This window comes from Cebus imitator, unplaced genomic scaffold (genome assembly GCF_001604975.1).
Source record: "Cebus imitator isolate Cc_AM_T3 unplaced genomic scaffold, Cebus_imitator-1.0 Scaffold707, whole genome shotgun sequence".
Taxonomy (NCBI): domain Eukaryota; kingdom Metazoa; phylum Chordata; class Mammalia; order Primates; family Cebidae; genus Cebus; species Cebus imitator.
Genome location: NW_016108022.1, coordinates 20,622 through 34,154, shown reverse-complemented (window position 1 = coordinate 34,154; position 13,533 = coordinate 20,622). Strand labels below are relative to the sequence as shown.

Sequence of the window (13,533 nt, the reverse complement as noted above, 5' to 3'; positions counted from 1 at the left end):
AGTGCCTGCACAGCGTTAGCACACGCCTGGTGGAAACGTGGAAACCCCAGCGCCTGCACGGCGTTAGCACACGCCTGGTGGAAACGTGGAAACCCAGCCCATCAGTAAAAGAGACTGTTTCCTGTCTCGTGGATGAGACGTGTATTGATTTGGCTGCTCAGAGGCTTGGGCAATGCCTGCAGCCACTGGGAGAAATGATGATAGTGATGAAAACAGGAAGAGTCATAGTCACGGCCATCACCTCTGAGCACTTCCCTACCACGTGTGGGGTACTGTGCTGAGCACTTAAGAGGCTGTATTGTGTTTAATCCTTACAAAAACACCAGGTGGACATGAAGATGATTTGCTTGTACATTAGGAAAATGGGCTTCCCAGGCTCCTGAGTGACAAAACTCAGAGTCCAACCAGGCTTCCCTACTCCAAGGCCTGCAATGGCTATGCCAGTCGAACCGCCCCTCATGAAAAGGTTAGGGCCCCAAGCCCAGGAAAAGGCAGTGATGCAACCGTGGGCCCACAGGCGCCAGGGGAAGGGCGGCCACAGAGCCACACTCTGGCTGCACCCTCATGCTACTGGGGTATGTGCTGCCTTCCCAGAGACGAGGAGTAGCCTTATCACTAACCACATCATGTGACGGCGTGTGCAGGGGCACACGTGTATGTGTCTGTGTGCATGTGTATACACATATACACGTGTGTCTGTGCCTGTGTGTGTGCAAGTGTATGCTTGTGTGTGTGCATGTGTGTACATATTCATGTGTGCACGTGTGTGCCTGTGTACCTATGTGTGCATTTTTGTGTGTGCACATGTGCCCTAGGTGCATGGCGTGTTGTGCTGTGTGCATATATGCAAATGTGTGCATCTGTGTGCGTGTGCAGGAAGGTGAGAGAGGCTGTGGAGTGAGCCATAGCTGGCCGTTTCACCAGGACAGCACCCTGAGACTGCTGGCTGCATAGACACTGGCTCTGAGATGCTCAGAAGGCAATGGTGGCCCATCATCCCTGTAAAAATCTGCTTCTCCTCAAAAGACTCCTCCAGCCACTTCTCTGAGAGGCCAGGAGTGGGGAGTGGACACTGTTTCCATGGGGAGGTCGGCAGAGGTCAGGGCTTCTGCTGAGAGCAACACTGGGGTTAGCCACTCACAAGCCACTCAATGTGATTCGGAGCTCTTGGGGCACACTTGGAGACAGGCCATGTGTGGCCACATGGGGACAAGGCTGTGAGGAGGGGCAGAGAGAAGGCCCACGTGTGGCCGCATGGGGATGAGGCTGTGAGGAGGGAGGACAGTGCCCATCACCCTCCGCTGCTCCCGCTCAGCCCAACGTGGACGCCTGTGCTTATGTCTTTCAGGAATTCGCAGACTCCATATCCCAGCTGGTCACAGAGAAGTTCCGAGAGGTGACGATGGACCTCACACCCGTGCATGCCCGCCACAAAGCACTGGCAGGAATCGTCATGACCAAAGGTAGCCTCCTCTTTTTCTGTGGGCATTTTCATCTGTAAAAAAAGGAGCGTTAGCATCTACCTGATCTTGGAGGTTCTCTTTTCCATACCAAGCTGTGGCAAAGAAAGACGAAATACCACACAGAGATCAGAGGCCAGGGCGTATTGGCAGGAAGAGCCATCCTGACCAAGGTGCCGTGGTTAGGCTGCCAGGGCCCGGCTCTGCACAGGCATCCCCCATCTCTGGGAGGCCTGGCCAGCCCTTCTGGAGAACCTGAGTCTCCTGAGAGCCCTGAGTCCCTTTCGCTGTGGAGTCCCGCCCCAGAACACCCCTCCTTCCTGCCAAGATTCCCCATCACAAACTCATAGGGAAGGAATTCCACTCTGAGAAACAAGAGTGACCCAGACATGAGGGGGACAGCCTCCCCAGTCAGCCAGGATGGGGGGACAAACGAGGGCTAAACCTGAGCGGTCGGCACTGTGGAAAAGCCACCAGCCCATTCATAACAAGCCAGCTGGTTGTCTGAATTCAACCACTTCCCTCTCCAAAGTGTCGCACGAGTGTGTAGTGACCTCCCCATTCCACTCATGACTCACACACCTGAGAGCCATTACTGTGAAACAGCAACTGACTTTTGGGTTAAGTTTCACACACACGCTTGCTCTGCATGTGCCGGCACAATCTAAGGCAGAAAAAGACCATCAACCTGACACACATCATATTTACATTAAATAATGGTGGCTCACACCTGTAATCCCAGCACTTTGGGAGGCCGAGGTGGGCGGATCATGAGGTCAATAGTTCAAGACCAGCCTGACCAACATGGCGAAACCCTGTCTGTACGAAAAATACAAAACTTAGCTGCGTGTGGTGACGCACGCCTGTAGTCCCAGCTACTCCGGAGGCTGAGGCAGGAGAATCCCTTGAACCCAGGAGGCAAAGGTTGCAGTGAGCTGATATCCCGCCACTGCACTCCAGCCTGCGTGACACAGTGAGCCTGTCTCAAAAAAAAAAATCATCATCATAAAGAAGCAGATGACTGGCAAGGTTCTCAGCCATGCTGGGCCTGCAGGGTCCACTCCAGCCTTGCTGGGTGTGGGAACATTGGAACCCAGTGCCCAGCGCCATGTCTTGGCTGTGTGATCTTCCCAGTAGGGGCCTCCTGGTAAAATGAAAATGAAGCTGCTTCCTCACGACGTAACTGGGTGAGATCCAGACTATGAGATGCTTTGAAAGTCGAAGCTGCTTTATAAACGTATCATCCAGCATATAAATAAACCAGCCCCACCCTGGCCACCGGCACCTACCCCCTTTCAGACTCAGATGACACCTGCCTCTTGGTGGAATTAGGAATGTTCTAAATCGAGAGCTAAGCGTTTACCTCCACCAAGCTCATCCCTGCTGGAGGTGACCATTCCTTCATCCTGCAGCCTGCGGCCATCAGCTGGGCACCTGCATACACGGGCACTGCTCTGTAGGCACAGGGGGCTTCAGCAGTCTCATTGAGGAAGCAGTGAGTTTGGTGGGCCAAAAGCATCATCCTAGCACAGAATCCAGCCCTACCTGCACAGAGCTCTGTGACCCATGGGCAGCCGCTGAGCCTTCTGGGACTCCATTCTCTCACCTTTACAACAGGGATGACAGTAACGCCTGTCTGACCAGATTATTGTGAAGGTTAGATGTGTTCATGTATCTCCAGCTCTTCGAAAGTTACCTACCCCATAGTTAGTACCACGTGTTAGTTAATGATTGGTAATGGCACTGTTTTATTAAAAGGTACTTAGTGCCTGGCATACAAAGTTCTGGGGAAACAACAAAAGAGATCACATGCCTACCCTTGTGACTCTTAGATTCCAGTGGGGATTGGTTCATAAAGAACAATTTAAATCCAAAATAAAAAGAACTATAAAAGAATTATATACACACTGAGTTGTTGGTCCGCATAAACAAAACTTTGGTAAATTTTTAAGTGTTGAGTGTTACACAGATTTCTCCTACAGATTTCTGAACAACTCACTTTAATGTCTTGGTCTCAAAAGAAAAGGAGGGGGAGGGAAGCGGAGGGGGAGGGAAGCAGAGGGGGGAGGCATCAGCCACTCCGGCTTCCTTACTGTGCAGGGCGCTTCCAGTCCCAGAGGCGTCAGTGAGTACGACCTGGAACGTGATTTGTTTAGCATCTCTCGGCCCCGGAACTGTGATCGTCCAATAGCTTTCCATTTCTGGGGCGACAAATCCAGCGAGTTTTAGAAGCTGCTCTCAAACTTCACGTGGAAAAGAGTCATGTTTTACAGAGGCTTGCGGGGAAATAACACTTCTAGGTTGCCAGAGAATACCATGCTTTATGTGTAGGTGATTCATCTATATGGATTAAACTTATTTTATGAAAATGAGACTTTTCACTAATTAGTGACTTCTGAACATTAAAGAACTTGCCGAAAGTTACTTTCCTATTGTAAAGAGATAAACATTGGTTTTTAAAAATTAGAAATGTGCAAAATTACCAATACAAACACTTTCAGATACTCATTTACTTAAAGTCGATGTGCCATTTACTCTTAATTCTAGTTCAGTTATTCAAGCAAATGCCTAAGAAATTCTCAGAGTAATGTGTCTTGTTCTAGTTGCTGTATATGTCACGATCTTTTAAAATTAAACTTATTTTGAAATAAAACACAATTTGATTTGCCCCTCCAGTTTTAGGTGGAATGCCAACTCACTCACATTAATTAGCTCCTGAAAGCTCTGTTTATGAATCGGAGACCATTTCTTAGCCATTATGAGAAATATGATCACGGAAATATGTACTTGTGAACAGAATAGTTTTTATTTTGTAACAAAGTAATGCAGTCATATGGTAAAGATTCTAAAGGAGAGAACTTCTGAATGAAAAGCCACCTTCTCCCACTCACTTCCCTTCACTCAGAAGCCACCTCTAACCATTTCCAATTTTGTTCTTGTGACTCTAAGTACTATATTGCTTCTATATGTCTAGATTTTCAGTTTTAGATAACATCTATTGACTCATGCTATTAAAATTTGATACTTTTTCATTTTCCAAATTATTATGTTTGTGATGCACAATTATAGACAATAAATCTTTATTTCTTATTGCATCAAATTTAGAAGGTATGATTTCACTCCCTGTTCTGTGAGTTGAGGATGGCAGCCCTCAGCCCGTCCTCCACTACCCAGCTTCTCCCAGTTATACATGTTACATCTTTACACCACCATAGCTGGTATTTATGTCCTTTCTTATGTCCATAAGTAAGTCTTCTCTATTTTGTCTTTTGAGTGATTCTAAGAGCTGATGAGAGTGTTGTAGATATTCCCGGCACAGAGCCAAGCAGAGCCATGTTCAACCCTCCCAGCAGAGTTCCCCTCAGAAAGGGAGCCTGGCTACCTGGCATCCAGGCCACACAGATGCTGCCTGCTTCCACCCCAAGCTCCAAGTCATGCTGTTTAAGTTTGAATCGCGTGCGTTTCTAGATTTACATCGCTTTTGAAATACTGTGTGTGTGTTTTTTTTTTTTCTTTTCTGGAATGTCTTTTTTCTTTCTGAAAAAGAAAAAAGAAAGGAAGATTGTGCCTTTACCATACCTGCTAAGTCATGTGGCCTCTAGGGCAGCATCTCGCAGAGAGCACCTGCCTCCCTCCTGGAGAACTAACCCGCCAGGCCAACGAGGTGCATGCTCTAAAGACCCTGCACCCCGCTCTCCCGGTTGGACACTGTCTCTGAGATCATTGTCGTCTTCCCCGCATTTTCTCCATTCATAGAAAGCTGCTTCCAGAAGCATCATCTAAAAGGATGGTAGATCAACTTTGTGAATATTCCCACATCTCAAAATGCCTTGATTTGCTTCTCATCCATCTCAATAGGTTCTCTCAATAGGGTCATAGGGGGGGACTTCTAAACTTTCAATCATTTTCCCTTAGTATTTTGGAGGAATGTTTCCATTATCTTTTATCCAATATTTCTGATGAGAAACGTTGTACCTGCCTCACGTTTTCTCTGCAGTGACCAGCACTCACCCCTACCTGGGAGGGGGAAAGGCCTTTTTTTTTTAACTTGGATATAAATATATGTTTAGGTGTTAGCCATTCACCTTTCTTGACATATTTAAGCTATTTGTATACTTTTCTTTTTATCATGTGTTTGATGAATTCCTTCATTTACACACATTTTTGTTAAATTTTCAGTGCTCTGTGTTAATCTACTTTTACTTTTTAAATTTTAGTCTCTTCGTTCTTTTACTCAACGTTTTTGGAGATTTCTTCAGTTTATCCTGCAGCTCTTCAACTGCCTTTCCCTCCTAATTTTCGCAGCCTATTTTCATGATTTAAGTCTCTCCCTTACGCTCCATTCTTCCTCTCGAGGGAGCCTCTTGTTCTGCGGCCTTGACTTCTGCTCAACTCCTCTGAGGAGACGCCCTGGCCCGTGTCCTCCAGGCCAGGGGCAGTGGCTTTCTGTTTCGCGTGGTTTTTCTCCCGTGTCCTGCTGATGGCTCTCGTCTGAATATGCACCTTGTGAACAGGACGTTAGGCTGGTATCGTAGGCGCTGGCCTGGTGTCCTCTGTGGTGGCGCCCGGCTGGTCCTTCTCCCACAGGCTCCTGCCCAGATGGGAGGACGGCCTGGGGCCCATTTCCATCAGTGCAGATCTCCTTAGGATTCTCGGGCACCGGCCCACCCAGCGCCAATGAGGTCGGGTCCCAGCCGGCCTGTGCCCTCCTCAGGCGGTCCTTCCCTCCCTGTAGGTGGGACTCCATCTTTCATGCTGAGCGAATGCTTCCAGCCTCAGACATTCTCCTCAGGAAACAGAAGGCTTGGCCAACTGCTGCAGCCATTTATTAAAAATAATCCAGTGAGCCCCATGCCAGGAGCACCTGCGCTGCTGCCCCGCAGACCCGCAGGCACCGGGCCGGGGACCTCCCAGGCCGGATCTTGAGGACAGCCGCTCTCTCTGCTGCTTGGAGGCTTTGTTCTCATTCTCTCCACTCATCCTCCGAGCCCAGCTCACCTGCCATCTTCCCAGAGGACTCGGACCCGACTCACACGGGGAGCCCCCGCTCAGGCCATCTTCCCGGGGACCCCGCTCAGGCCATCTTCCTGGGGATTGCAGACCCGCTCAGGCCATCTTCCTGGGGACCCCGCTCAGGCCATCTTCCTGGGGACCCCGCTCAGGCCATCTTCCCGGGGATTGCAGACCCCGCTCAGGCCATCTCTCAGGGGGTTGTGGGCCATCGCTCAAGCTGTCTCTTGGTGGACTGTGGGCCCCAGCTCAGACCGTCTTCCCTGAGGGTGTGGACCTCGCTCAGGCCGTGTTCTGGAAGAGCCTGGCCGGACTCAGGCGTCTCCCAGGCGCTCGTGGACCCAGCTCAGGTCATCCTGGGCGGGAAAGGGGCGTGGGCCCAGCTCAGGCTGTCCTGGGGGTGTGGACCCCAGTCAGGCTGTCTTCCAGGGGAGCCTCGGCCCCCCCAGGCCTGTCTTCCTGGGGAGCCTCGGCCCCCCCAGGCCTGTCTTCCTGGGGAGCCTCGGCCCCCCCAGGCCTGTCTTCTGGGGGAGCGTGGGCCCCTCTCAGGCCTGTCTTCCGGGACAACCTCCTGCCGCACCCCCTCAGGCCATCTTCGTGGGGAGCGTGGGCTCCTCTCAGGCCGTATTCCGGGGGAGCCTCGCCCCTGCTTAGGCACCTTCTGGGAGGGCGTGGGTCCCACTCAGTCACGCCGTAGTTCAGCTTTCTTCCCTTCCAGATCCTCTCATTTCACTGGAAAAGCAGAAGCAAGTGTTCTCCCCATCCTCTTGAACCCCAGACAGCACCCATTAGCCAAGCTGGCAGAGAACTGCTTTATTTAGAAACACTAGTGTTTCATGAGAGTGATTCTTAAACGGGCTGTTGATAGTGATGCCTTGCATGTGATATGCAGATTTACAATTTTGACAGCATTTTTACATACGCTCATCAGTTTGATTGACATAACCCGAGAAGAGGGGAAGGCCAGAATTTTTATTAATGCTTTCGGAAACGCAGACCCCAAACTCAAGAGACCAAGTGGCTTTCCTGACGTCCTGCGGGCAGGAAGGTGGAGCTGCTGGTCCTTTATCCTTCGTGCCTCCAGGTTCCCTGTGGAGGCAGGCATCAAAGCATCAAGCCTGGTGGTGACCATGCACTACTTCTTTATGGGAATTACTTTTCTAAGTTTATTAAGTAAACAAAAAAAAAAAAGGAGTTTTCTCGAGTACATTTTTAGGGTTTCATGTTTAAACTTTTGCTTGTCTAGCCTACAAGACATATTTTGAAACTATGGCTTTTGTAAATATTATTTCCCATTTAAACTAAGGTGCAGCTTTAATCAATCCACAAATTTCTTGGACTTATAATGGCCCTGGAAAAATGCACGTTTCTTGAAAACAGCCTGGTAAAGTTGAACTTTGTAAAAACAGCCCAGAACAACAAGGAAACCCTTCTGAGTGAAGTGATCGGGCCTGTCTTATTAGGGAAAATACGAAAGTGCCAATTAATTCCACGATGGAGCATAAGTTTTCCAAATTTTGAAATGTAGAATATGTTTTGCTGTGTATGTTTGCCTTTGAACCTAAAATGAGCACATAAGGTAAAGAAATCTGTCTGTAATGCCCATGCCACGCTTTCGGCTTGAATAAAGAATCGTGTTATTGCGTTGTACTAGATAAAGCTGGTAATCAGGCAGAATTTTCCCGTTTGCACTTTAGAAAGCATGACAGTTTAAATACAGTTAAAACTTCTCTTTCCATCATACAAAGAGCATTTGTATAAGTTCATCTTCACAAGGACCTAGGAGAAGCAGAGTTTATTCCCCCAATTTTTCAAAACGCTTTCCTTCCGTTTTCTCCCCTGAATGACTGGCAGTCACTTGGATCTTAAAAGCAAGGTCTTTTTATTTGCATCCAGTCGGGCATGAGGAAGATAAGCTGAAACAAATGAACTGGACAAAAAAACCCTAAACAGAAACCTCATGCTGCGATAAAAGATGGCGAATTATCATCTGGATTTCAAGGAATTGAGCTTAATGATTGCTAAGTGGATACGGAGAAATGAGAAGCTGATGCTGTGTCTCCATGGGTCTGTTCAGGCACATTAAGATTCATGGAGGCCAAGGGCTGAGTGCAGTAAGGAACACCGACGGGCAGTTGATTTTAAATCTTTGGTTTAAACTGTTAGGTCTAAACCGTAAGATGCAGGACAGACTTCACCACACCGATGCTGACCCTCGTGTAGCGTGAACGCTGACGCAGTTATACTAACCCTCCCTCCTCAGAATGGAGAGGAAAAGAAAATCAGTCCCTGACTGGACGTTTGTTCCACCCGAATCCCACTCACGGCTCATTTCAATAGGTTAGCCTGGAATAATTCACAGGTTACCAGTGAAAACCCTCAAAGCTGAAGTAACTAAGGAAGGACTGGCAGCTCTGGCCTCAGCAGATGCCTTCATTTATCCCAAGTAAGGAAATGTGTAGCTGGAAATTCATGAGAAGGGGAAGGAGAAATATTTTTGCTACACTTTCCCAAGGTCCAATCAAAGCGGTTCACATACTTCTGCAATTTTCTGATTATTAACTCATAACTGAGCGTTCAATTCTATCTTCAAGCCAATTGTCCAAAAGGCTTCACCGAGAAAAGAAAATCCAATGCTGTATCTCAAGGCAACACAACTAAACTCGTGTTCATTCTGGTCTCTTCGACCATGAGTCTTTTTTTTACGGAAACATAACACTAAGTTGTTGGTGAAAAGATAAGGAACACTAGCATCCGGTGTTTACCTGCGTGCCAGGCACCGTTCGGGGGTGTGTAAAGCCACATTACCCTGTTATTCAACAAGCTAAAATATTCCTGTGTCTATCCTAACCACACTCTGGTTAAGCACACTTAGGAAGGAGAGCAAGAAAGAAAGAGAGAGTTAGGGAGGGAGGGAGAGAGAGAGAAAAAGAGAGAAAGACGGAGAGGAAAGGGAGGGAGAAGGAAGAAAGAAGCTTCGGGAAATGGCTCTGCATTATTGTGAGCCGGACTTAGTCATCGTCGACAGGGTCCCACTATGTGGCTGAAGATATAATAAAGATATTCTGAAGGGTTTGGGCTAATTAGTGAACAAATGTGAAACTAAGTGATGCTGTAACCCTCTGAAGTATGTGTGGACTTTCAAATGCATGCACTTGGGGCACGGTTTATACTCCCTCGTTCCCCAGTGGACCCCATATTTACATTTTCAAGATATGTCCGTCTGCATTAGGTGATATTGCAAAGGCTTCCCTGTGGAAACACTGGAGGCGTCTGTGGTGCTGTTCCAGACATAGCCACGTTGGAATCTGGGGTAATTCACACCAAGGGGCTCATGACTTCACATAGCAAAATCGAGGACACCTGGCTCCCTGCCCTGTGCCATTAGAACCAAACTTTCCTCTCCCCCCAGTCTCCTTCGTACACACCCTCATTGCACGCCGTGTTGCGTTGGACTTCTGAGGTCCTCCCTGCACAGCGCTGTGGACCCAGTGCCTGCAGCAGCTTCACCACACTGATGACAGGAAGAGGGGCACATGGAGGCAGGCTCCTAGGTTAGAGAGGGGTGGGCATGTGATTCCTGAGGGCTGACAATGAAGAGGAAGGGAGGCAGCGTCTTGGGCTGAGGAGGAGCTCCCCATGGAGGAAATCGCTCTCAGCTTTGGGGCCATCCTGGTGTCCAGTGGCTCAGGGAGGAGCCAGTCATTGACAAGGTCTCTGGAGGGCGAGAAGGGCAGGAGAGCACGAGGCTATCAGTGATGGTGGGTTTGGGGTGGCTCCCACCTTAAGTCAGTGCCCACCTGTGTCACTGGGTCATCACTCAACGATGAATGCTCTAACTAGCCAGCCACGTTTGAGCCCAGGGGAACTCACACCAGTCAGGAAAAGAAGAAAAGTGTTGGAGGTCAGCAGAGAGGGCGTGGAGCTCACAGGGCCTGAACAAAGCTCCCCTCTGAGCTGATTCAAGTATGATCTTCTTAAAAACAGAACAAAAATGAGCATATCAAGTGGTTGCTTACAGATGAAGAAAGCACCGTCACTGACAATGTTTAGGCCATGAATTATTTATGAGCACTGGCTTTGCGCTCTCATTATTTCTGGTTTTAGCGCCAGTGAGGAGACCTTGTCAGCCATCCTCGGTGGGAAAAGGAAGAGACCGTTCATCGATCAGACCAGGTGTTTCCTATTTGTTCCTTTGATATAAAAGAATGAGTTGCTAATGGGGCGAAGAGCTCGCTCGGCCCAATGCAAATGAGGAGATAAATAGACTTTTCAATCTATTAATTGCAAAGCGTTGGTTGTCATTCTGCCTTTTTCTTGGGGGAAGGAGGAGGCCATTGAATATATTTACTAAATGCGAAATTACCATAATTATATCCAGTGAAACCCTCGCAGTGCTGATGTTGAGGAACGTAACTAATAACCTTCTCATAAGCTCGCCTGGCCCCATCTTTTGATGTATGTGGTGTCCTACCAATAGTTCTAGGCATTTTGAGGTTTTATCCACTAGGAGCACCGCTGACTGCAGGAAGTGAGAGAGCTGACAGCAGTGTTCCAAACAACCACCTTTTTATTGTCTTGATAACCAGCAGTAGCCCACGTACCAGACACTGGTGGCAGGCGCCGCTCAGGCCCCTTTGGTTTCAGGATCTGTAGCCCCTTGGGCTCCCCTCATCCTGCCCACTGCTGCAGGTCACACTCCCAGACCCCATCAGGGCAGGAGGAGGACATGTCCCATCCCTCAGACTTCTTTTGGCCAGGATTTTGCTACTGGCCACTCAGCTGTGTGGGAAGTAGCAGGGAGAGTTGGAAAGAGAGAGTTTTGCATCTTAGTCTCCCCAGCAGAGCCAGTGAGGGAGGATGGCTTGGAGCTGGATGCTCAAGAACCAACGTTGGTTCAGGCATCCACAAGGCCTGCTCATGTCTCCTGGAGCCTCAAGTCCCTCTTCCGTACTGAGCTGTAGTATTGGGCAATACTCCAAGTTGAGCACTGTGCTGGGACAAGTCTGGAGAGGTCTGTGCAGCAGCAAATATTGCCGCATCTGCCTATCCATTTGCGTGCCCCAAAAGTATACTTTGGACAAGTCAAGTTAATTCAGTAGGAGAATGTGCTGGATGTGCCATTGTGATGTAAATACCATTAAGTCCCAGGGCTGACCGTGGTTGTCAATGTGCTTGCTTGCCTGGACGCTGCCTGTGTCAATGTCCAGCTTCTCCTGCCCTCTGATGGGGCTGCGGTGTGTGTGACCCATGGTGAGTCACAGACACACATGTGACATGTTGTGGGATGGATCCCTTCACTCTCACCAGGTCTCTCTGTCTAGTGAAACATGCAGCCGGCCCCCTACCTGAGGCCTACAGGAAGGTCCCTGGCATCTCCTGAGTTTCCTCCCTCTCACCTCTAACCTCACCTGCAGCCCATCGGGTTTGGAGAATTCCCTGCAGGGGAACAACAGAGAGTGTTGACCAGCTGACTTGATGTCTTTCATATGTGGACATCTGTCCATGGGCTGACTCTCTTTGGGTTGTAGTGGGGGCCACAGCACAGGAGGCTGGAGCCACATCTGTGATTTTAACAGTGACCAAAAGATACCTCTAATCACACAGTATAAGAAAGAACAGCCAAAACTTGCTTGACATCTTTTATACGTGGACATCTGTCCACAGGCTGACCCTCTTTGGCTTGTAGTGGGGGCACAGCACCCAAGGCCATCACAGGTGGATAGCAGCCAGCGTCAGCCTGGCATGGTTTCTGAGCTCTCTCAGTGCCTTTGCCATGTTGTATGTTACGTGGAGTAAGCAGCATGTTTGATTAGTGTGTAGACCCAGTGCTCACATGTGCTGGCACAGAAGGCTCAGCGAGCATCAACCACACTGAGAAGGACAAGCTACGTGACGTGGCACCCAGGTCCAGTAACTGCCTCATTTCCCATCAGAGCAACATGTGAATCTGTGTCTACAAAGCAAGTGCCACCCATTTTAAAAGGAAAAAGAATGAGTGTTAAAACAACAGACTTACTCATTTCTGACATTCCTGGGACCAAACACTCCCTCACGTTTTGGCCCCATGAGGAGCTCAGAGCATTGACCCTGCTTGCTTCATCACCGGGATTGAGGCCCAGCATGACTGGCAGTCTCAGTACCTGAAAGGCTGCCATGCCCTCTGGGAGCATTTTTTAAGGAAATTAATGAGTACGTGATTACTGTGCTTATCCTGACAACTAAGTGCTGAGGCTAAGAAATCCTGGCTTTCATGGTGTGTTCACACAGTTGGACAGAGTTAGCATTTGGGATTCACTAATCAGTTGCCCAGCATCCTTTGAAGCTCAGGTACAGCAAATGGGGACCACTCATCTGCGGATGCCCACAGAGTGAGGTTTCTTTGTAGATGCCTCTGAATCTACTGCGTACCATATGTGTGCAACTCTCAAGAGAAACTGCCCCTTGATTCAATGGTTTCTCATTCAGATTGCTAAGCCAAAGCATCTGCTTCAGTTAAGACTACCTGTTCCCAAACTGCATCCAATGACATCACACAGCCAGGTGAGAAATTTAATATTCTGCATCTGCTTTTTTCCACATATTTGTGCTCCCCAAATTCACCTGGCCTTAAGAATAACCTGAAAACACTGTCTAAATACAGATTTTCAGGATCCTCACAAGGAGATTCTCATTCAATAGTTTTGAGGCTCTTGGTTGGTAGGAGGCTGGAGCCACATCTGTAATTTTTACAGTGACCAAAAGATTCCTCTAATCACACAGTATAAGAAAGAATGGCTAAAACTTGCTTGACATCTTTTATACAGAGAGTGATTCTCCCAGTTCTGGTGAAGGCAACATGGTGGACAAGGCTTCTACCCATCATCTCCACACAGGAGTACCTGGGAAGAGGGTAGACGATTTGGGTGATGTCACCCAGACAATAGGACGCCCTCCAGAAACTACTACTGCCCCACAGGCACTGGAGTTCTACACCTGTAATCACACAGGTCCACCCCATCCTAACCACAGAGCCCACTGCATCCTGACCACAGAGCCCACTGCATCCTGACCACCGAGCCAC

General features: G+C 48.7%; 1 protein-coding gene across 1 annotated transcript in view; it reads left to right on the top strand.

Moving 5' to 3' along the window:
• LOC108296365 (double-stranded RNA-specific editase B2) overlaps positions 1–13,533 on the top strand; it is a 407,953-nt gene that overhangs the window by 381,384 nt on the left and 13,036 nt on the right. Inside the window, exon 4 of the mRNA XM_017518833.2 lies at positions 1,349–1,463. Within this exon, the coding sequence (XP_017374322.1) occupies positions 1,349–1,463 (115 nt within the window). The remainder of the gene's footprint in view (positions 1–1,348; positions 1,464–13,533) is intronic.